The following is a 7,239-nucleotide window of genomic DNA, read 5'->3' on the forward strand; positions in this document are numbered from 1 at the left end:
ATCTGTGGAAGGAACCTGAGAAGTAGCATTTAAAAACATGCATACGCCACAATAGTAACTTTTAGAAAGGATTACAACATGCATACACTGACATGTAACATTTGTATCAAAGCTTGCCTTTACTTTTAGCACCTAAATGCTTACTTTGAGAGTTAACAGAACAACATGCTGCCTTTTCATTGCTCTTTATAGCACATAGAATAAAATGTGCAGGCTGAGAGTGGTCAACACCACACCAATTTGCATCCCGCCTATGCGTTGGAGTCCTAGATGCACAAAGCTATGTTTAAATTATATATGATGACTAACAGGATGATGTCGAGGATTTTGTGCAGAAATAATCCTGAGCGTCATTGACAAAAATCGTGTCTTCTAATATGTGTGGTCAGTACCCACCGTTCCCTATACACAAGAGCACGTGCGAGCGTGCACTTAAGCTTTTTCAATACCCAGCATATTGATAGCGGCTCCCTGATCCCTGCAAAGTATATAATTGCAAAAGAAAGCAAAAGCATTGAAATGTTTTTTTTCCCCCTCCCATCTTGTATTTTTCTTCCATTACCAAATCCCTTTAGAGCAGGCATGGGCAAACTCGGTTCTGGAGGGCTGCTTTCCTGCAGAGTTTAGCTCCGAGTCAAAACCTAATCAAACACACCTGAAACAGCTAAACAGTGTCTTCAGGATTACTAGAAAGCTTCAGTCAGGTGAGTTTTATCAGGGTTGGAGCTAAACTCTGCAGGACAGTGCCCCTCCAGGACCGAGTTTGCCCATCCCTGCTTTTGTGGCTCAGGCCACATTTACACATAGCCGGGTCTTTAGAGAAACGAATATTTCCCCCCCTCTGTTTTCAATAATAACATCGTGCACACAACATCGATTTCAAAAAAGTTGTCATTTACATCAACCCGCATATACGCCGTCGAGCGCCCTCATAACTATGCCAAACTGGGCGCTCACATGACGTTAAGCATTTTCTGGAGCATAATGTGGTGTTTGAGAACCTAAAACCCCGTTTCTCCCAGTTGACACAGCAACACATTACCGGCTTTATTAGAAATCTCCACTTTGGCCGGAATTTTTAGAAATAATCGTTTTCTGTGATAAAAACGGGGTTTTCGTGTAAATGAGAGGCCAAAACACAGGGAAATATCTGCGTCTTCCCTTCGTGTAAACGGGGCATCAGTAGAATGCGTAATTTCCTTTCCGAACATAATATTCGGCTTCGGCACATCCCTGGTTTAAGTATAGTAACTTTCCAGATTTGTGTACCACCTGAGGTACTTTGTGTACAGCTGGTGGTATCATAGCATAGCACAATTTGAAAACCACATTTTTAGTCCTGACAGTACAGTAATTTACCTGAAATCATATCTGCGAGACTTTCTTGTATTTATGTTGCAAACATTTTAGTGTGGGGGAAAATTATCTATTTGTCTTGTTACTTATTTTCTTATGATATTAATTTCTATTTATATTTTGAGGGGTTACTCCAAGGTAGAGACAATGTTTTTAACTCCTGCTAAATAATTACACTGGTCTAAAACATAACTGTTTGGAGATTGGCGCTGCTGGAATATTGTAATTCTGACACAGGACATCAACATCTTCTGTAATATAGGAATTTATCAAATTTATGGATGTTATTTCTATAGCATAGGCTTGTCTACTCATGGCTGGTAGATAATTATTTCTTTAATTCGCATGTAACCAGTTATAAAAGTTATAAAAATAATAGTGATTTGAAATATTGATTTTAAGAATTTTTTTTCCTTATCTTTGTTTTTCTGCTACAGCAAATATATAAATTTATTTCTCAAAATCGAAAGATTTTTTTTTTTTTACTATTATAATTTGTTTTATAAAATAAAAACTAGTTCAATGACTTTTTAAAACCATTTATTTTACAATAGTCAATTAAATTCAAGTAGTAAACCCATTGGGTGTCTTCTCCCCGACTGGAAACAGATGGCCTATTTTGCAAAGGTAAGTGTCTTATGACAAACTTTAATGATTGACAGTTAGGATTTGAAGTGTTATATTCATTTCTTTGAAAAGCTTCTGCTCATTCTTTTAAACTTGGGTTCCTCAAGAGTATTTGATTCATTTCTTCTTTATTTTATTGCTTGCTTAGTGACTTTTACTTATGCATTTTTTCTACTGCCTAAAATAATTTAGGTAGCCTCCTCGAAAGCAAGAGCCTCTCCTGAAAAACCCAAGTCATCTCCTCTATTGAGCAGCCATTCCCTGGACGCTGCTGAGCAGTTTGATTACTACGATGCGGGAAACCACTGGTGTAAAAACTGCAATGTTACCAGTGGTTCAATGTTTGATTATTTCATGCATTTGCACTGCAAAACCCATAGGAAGGTAGGTGTGCTCATATATATGTGATGAGATTTGTTGTTTGTTTGATTGTGAATGGTGTTTATTTCTGCAAGTTGCATCTGCCTCAGTCATCCATTGTTTTGCTCTCCTATAGACTCTAGATCCTTATGACAGACCTTGGGCAAAATCAGAGAGTGAAAAGAAACAGCCAGCTGGAAAGAGGACTTCAAAGCCAGCCAAAGGTAACGCCTTTATAAGATAGCATTGTTAGTCATAAAACAAATTTATTACGTTAAAGATAAAGTTATGCATTTGGTTCAACACATGCAACTATAAGGAACCGGAATCATTAATACCCCTTTTCCACCAGAGCATTTTGAGAGCCGGTTCGGAGCCGGTGCCTACTCGCGAACCAGTTCTTTGTGTTTTGACAGCCAAAGAACCGGTTATTCGCCAAGGAAAACTGGTTCCAAAGCGGCACCAACTCTTTGCTGGACTAGAACCAGAGAACCGTTCTTCTACCAAGTCATGCTTGCGGCGGGGGCTGGGGGCGGGTTTATATGTGTTCTAAACATCTTTTCTGACCGTAAAGCCAGGAGAAACATTTGCTGAAACACGATGTAGTCCGCCATTGTAATTGTTATGCTTGAAGTTGGCGCAAGCGTTTCTAGCTTTTTTTTATTTTTTATTTTTTTTTATTGAAAACATTATGTAAGCAAAGAAGAAAACAGTCACAATATAGAACAAATAAACGGAAAGAAAAAAAAGACACAAGACGGGTACATAACTAATCAGAAAAGATTACATATCAAAGGAAAAGGTTAAAAGACTTACATATTTCAATTGTTTTTAAAGCCTTCTTGGTACACGAGTTAGAGATAACCCCAAAGTAATGTTGTACTTGCAAGCGTTTCTAAGACGTATAGCGCAACACAGTGACGTAACGACGTCGTTCGCTGGGCGCTCTAGTCAGTGGAAAAACAAACCGGTTCTGGGGAGGTTCGCAAGTTGAACCAACTCCGAACCAATTTTGAACCAACACCAGTTCCGAACCAGTTCTTTTTTGGTGGAAAAGGGGTATATGTGGAATCTGAGGATCAGTGTACCAGAATATTTAAATTATTTGTGATTCCTTTCACCTATTGGTGCCATGTTGATTGCAGTGATAGAAACTGTAGTTCTCTTGCAGTGTGCCTCATCATTGGAACAGAGCAAGGGTATATTACCAGCCATCAAAAAGCATACACACTATTGGTAGATATTTAATTGTTGTATTCCCTCTTCTAGGCTCTGAGTTCCTGATCCCTGTGAGGGGGTTCTTCTGCCAGTTATGTGAAGAGTTTGTTGGTGATCCCATCTGTGCTGAGGCCCATGTCACCTGCCATACTCACAATGAGAGATACAAGGTAACCATCACATATTCATAATAGCTTTGACTAGGGTTGGGATATGACTGCAATTTATTAATTTGTTTGACCAGATTTGATTGCCTGATATGTGTTTAATTTCTCAACAGACAAAAATGTATGAAAATCCCCTCTATGAACAAAGGAGGAACCTGGACCGTCAGGCTGGCTTAGAGAGCCATAAGAGTTCAGAGCACAAACGAAAACGTGAAGACGAAGATCAGGATATGCAGAAATCCAAACACAGCAAAGGAGGAAAAATGTCAAGTAATGAAGTGGAGACAAAACCACAGTACAGCAAGGAAGAGCAGTACAAGAACATCAAAGAGAATGAGAATAAACTTAAGGAGAAATACAAGAAAGAGGATACAGATAAATTGAAATACAAGGAAGATGACGAGAGATTCAAGATGAAAGAGGAAGAGAGAGCAAAGTATAAAAAAGATGATGATGAACGAAACAGGTTCAAGAAAGAAGAGGAATACACATCATATAGGTACAGGAAGGAAGAAGGGGAGAGATCCAGGTATGAAGGAGACCGATTTAGAAACAGAGATGATGATGAACATGGTCGGTATAGAGAAGAGGACGATAGATATAGATTTAGAAAAGATGACGAGAGGGGCCGATATGATAAAGAAGAGGAGAAGGCCAAGTATGGCAGAGAAGAGGATAAGAGATACAAATACACTCGGGAGGCCGAGGATAAGAAGTCAAAATATAAAGATGAGGACTGGGGGAAGTGGCCGAAATCAAAGTGGGACGGGGATGAGGAAAGTAACGGCAAGTATGATAAAAAGGAAGATAAAACACTGCACCAGAAGGGCAAGGGTGGTTATTTCAAAGACGACCAGGAGAGCACAGGGAAGTTCAATACTAAAGAGGTCAAAGCAGAGCCAGAGAAAACTAGCGAGCCTCCTAAAGTCTTATGTGGTCCGAGCCCCGCCTTACTTGCTAAACTTCGCAAAAAAAATGAGGATGCTACTGGTCGGCCTGGCTTTGGGAAGTTCAGTCGGAAAAAGCCACAGAAGACAGCACTGGAGAAGGAGGCAGAGAGGATGGCGGCACAATTTTTAAAGGAAGATGAAGAGGCGCCAAATGAAAATGCAGAGGCTGAGCTAGATCCTTTTACCAAGTCTATAGCAGCTGCAAAATCCATTGCTATGAAATTGTCAGGAAAGGTTGTGCTTCCCCCCTCTTGTGAATGGCTAGCATACAACGAAAATACAAGTAATCCTAATCTACCGCCTCCCATATCTCCTATGGTTATTAGGAAGTCTTTTACAGGTGTGCAAAATAAGCCAACACCACCTGCTGCTTGTGACAAATCTGTTGGTCCTGTAACAGGAACTCAGACGGGGCCAGCGTTGTCAGCAGACCTCATCTCCAAGGCATTTAGTGGAGAAGAGGTGCAACTAAAACACACAAAGCCCTCTGTCAGCGCTGTAGATATCTTCAGCGTATCCGTACCACTGCCATGTCCCACTGCAGCGCCAAAAGTGGTAAATGCTGCCCAGATGAAACCCGTTACTCCCAGTGAATGTGTTGTTACTCTTGAGTCTGATGTGGCTGCTCCCGGAGTGCCTGAGGAGGAGCAGAAGCTCACCATAATCCTTCGTCCTCCTCCTCAGCTTCCTTCTAATACCAGAGACCCGTCCCCCAAAATGGTAAAACCAAAGACCACTCTTGCTGCAGGAAAAGCAAAAGATTTGTATGACATTTTTTACAGTAGTAGCTCTGCTGTTAAAACATGTGTCAGTGCAAATGTTGGTGACAAGCAAGACTCTGGATTTACACCTCCAGACAGTTGCTCCAGCTTTAAAGAGTCCAACGATAAAGACAAAAGCGCTAGTGATGTTGCTCAGAGAGAATTACCCCCAAAGAACAAGGACTCAGAAGTTGCCGAGAAAGCGGAATCCCCCATATACGTGGATTCAAGAATCACACAGAGAGAAGAACACCCCGAGAATGAGGACTCGAGAGTTGCCCAAAAAGATAAACCCCCCAACAAGGACTCAGAAGTTGCCCAGCGCAAAGAACCCCCCAACAAGTCCTCAAGAGTTTTACAGAGCGAAGAGCCCACAGAAAACGAGGACTCAGAAGTTGCCCAGAGCAAAGAACCCCCCAACAAGTCCTCAAGAGTTGTCCAGAGAGAAGAGCCCACAGAAAACGAGGACTCAGAAGTCTCCCAGAAAGTGGAATCTCCCAAGTATGTGGATTCAAGAATTGCAGAGAGAGAAGAACACCCCAAGAATGAGGACTCAAGAGTTGCTCAAAAAGATGAGTCAGACAGTGACTCAAGCTGTAAAGAGCCTAACAATAAAGACAAAAGCGCTAGTGATGCTGCCCAAACCGAAGAACCCCCCAAAAATGAGGACTCAGAAGTTGCCCAGAGCAAAGAACCCCCCAACAGGCCCTCAAGAGTTGCCCAGAGCGAAGTATCTCCCAAGAGCGAAGACTCGAAGGTTGGACAGAGCGAAGAATCTCCCAACACCGTGGGCTCAAAATTTGAACAAGCATTTGAGGATGCATTCTTAAAACCTGAGATTCAAAAAGATGATGTCTCAAAAGAGGAAGATCTTGATCAACAAGTGCTTAAATCTATTGAAATCTCTTTGGGGGACGTAACTGTGATGGATGTTAATAGAGTGGACACAATACAGATAAATAATGAAGAGGAAAATCCTCTGGAATCTGAGGAACCCATGTCATTCTCCCCCCTTCCTGGTTCTTTTACTGAGCAACTGAACTTGGACACATTTGAATTCAGTTTTGAGCCTTTGTAAAGGACCTTCCAAGAGTAGGTTTAGGGATGTATATGTTACCTCTGAATGTAAATAAGTGATTTTCAAGTATTCTTTGTAATTGCTTGATCCCGTTAGAATGTTTCATGTCTATTCTTAACCTTTTGGCAGGTAATGCCAGTGAAAGCGTGGACTGAAAAGCATTCATTCTGAAGTGGGTGCTGGGGAAGGAACCCCTCTAAGAGAATGAAAACTTACATCAAGTAATGAACCCTAAATATGTGTAAAAGTTTCGCTATCTTGTCAAAATCACCTGGTATTGAGCTACATGTTTCCGTATTTTGCTTCCAGCAGAAATCATTCCTTTTTCCCCAAAGGTAATGTAAAACATAACGAATATGATGTGTATTAAAAATTTCAGACTCTAAATCCATTTCTTCTGTTCGTTCCATCTAAATCAATGAAGATATTTTAATGCAGGAGCCACAAAGATCCAGGCTCAAAGAAGATAAATGGTGTGGAGTTCATGCTTCAAGGACATGCATTCACAACTTTGGCCAGAAAATGTCACGGCTTGGCCTCTGTAGTTTTATTACCCTGTGCGGTGTATTAATGGCTTTTCCTTCCGGTTTCAGTTTTGTTTTTTACGAACAAATGTGTTCTTATAATGTTCACATTGCTACCATGATACTTTAGCATCTACAAATAGTTGGTGTAATTGCACAAGTTCTGTGCTAGCTCAAATAAATCACAGCAACCCTTTC

The 7,239-nt window shown here is 40.8% G+C and overlaps 1 protein-coding gene across 4 annotated transcripts in view; it reads left to right on the forward strand.

Annotated features, from left to right (window-relative positions):
* Positions 1-7,239, forward strand: part of znf318 (zinc finger protein 318) — a 28,768-nt gene extending 21,529 nt beyond the window's left edge. The window contains exons 8-13 of one of the 4 annotated variants that reach the window (XR_013207856.1): positions 2,176-2,367; positions 2,480-2,567; positions 3,613-3,731; positions 3,842-6,531; positions 6,647-6,852; positions 6,956-7,239. Coding sequence is in view for 2 of the 4 variants with exons in the window: in XM_077246935.1 (XP_077103050.1) it covers positions 2,176-2,367; positions 2,480-2,567; positions 3,613-3,731; positions 3,842-6,517 (3,075 nt within the window). In the remaining 2 variants the exon portion in view is untranslated. Of the gene's footprint in view, positions 1-2,175; positions 2,368-2,479; positions 2,568-3,612; positions 3,732-3,841 lie in introns of all 4 variants that reach the window. The other 3 variants (XR_013207852.1, XM_077246935.1, XM_077246926.1) reach the window with 3 other exon arrangements.

Source organism: Siphateles boraxobius, unplaced genomic scaffold, assembly GCF_051911475.1.
Source record: "Siphateles boraxobius isolate OS27281-9 unplaced genomic scaffold, OSU_SipBor_1 104, whole genome shotgun sequence".
Classification (NCBI taxonomy): Eukaryota; Metazoa; Chordata; class Actinopteri; order Cypriniformes; family Leuciscidae; genus Siphateles; species Siphateles boraxobius.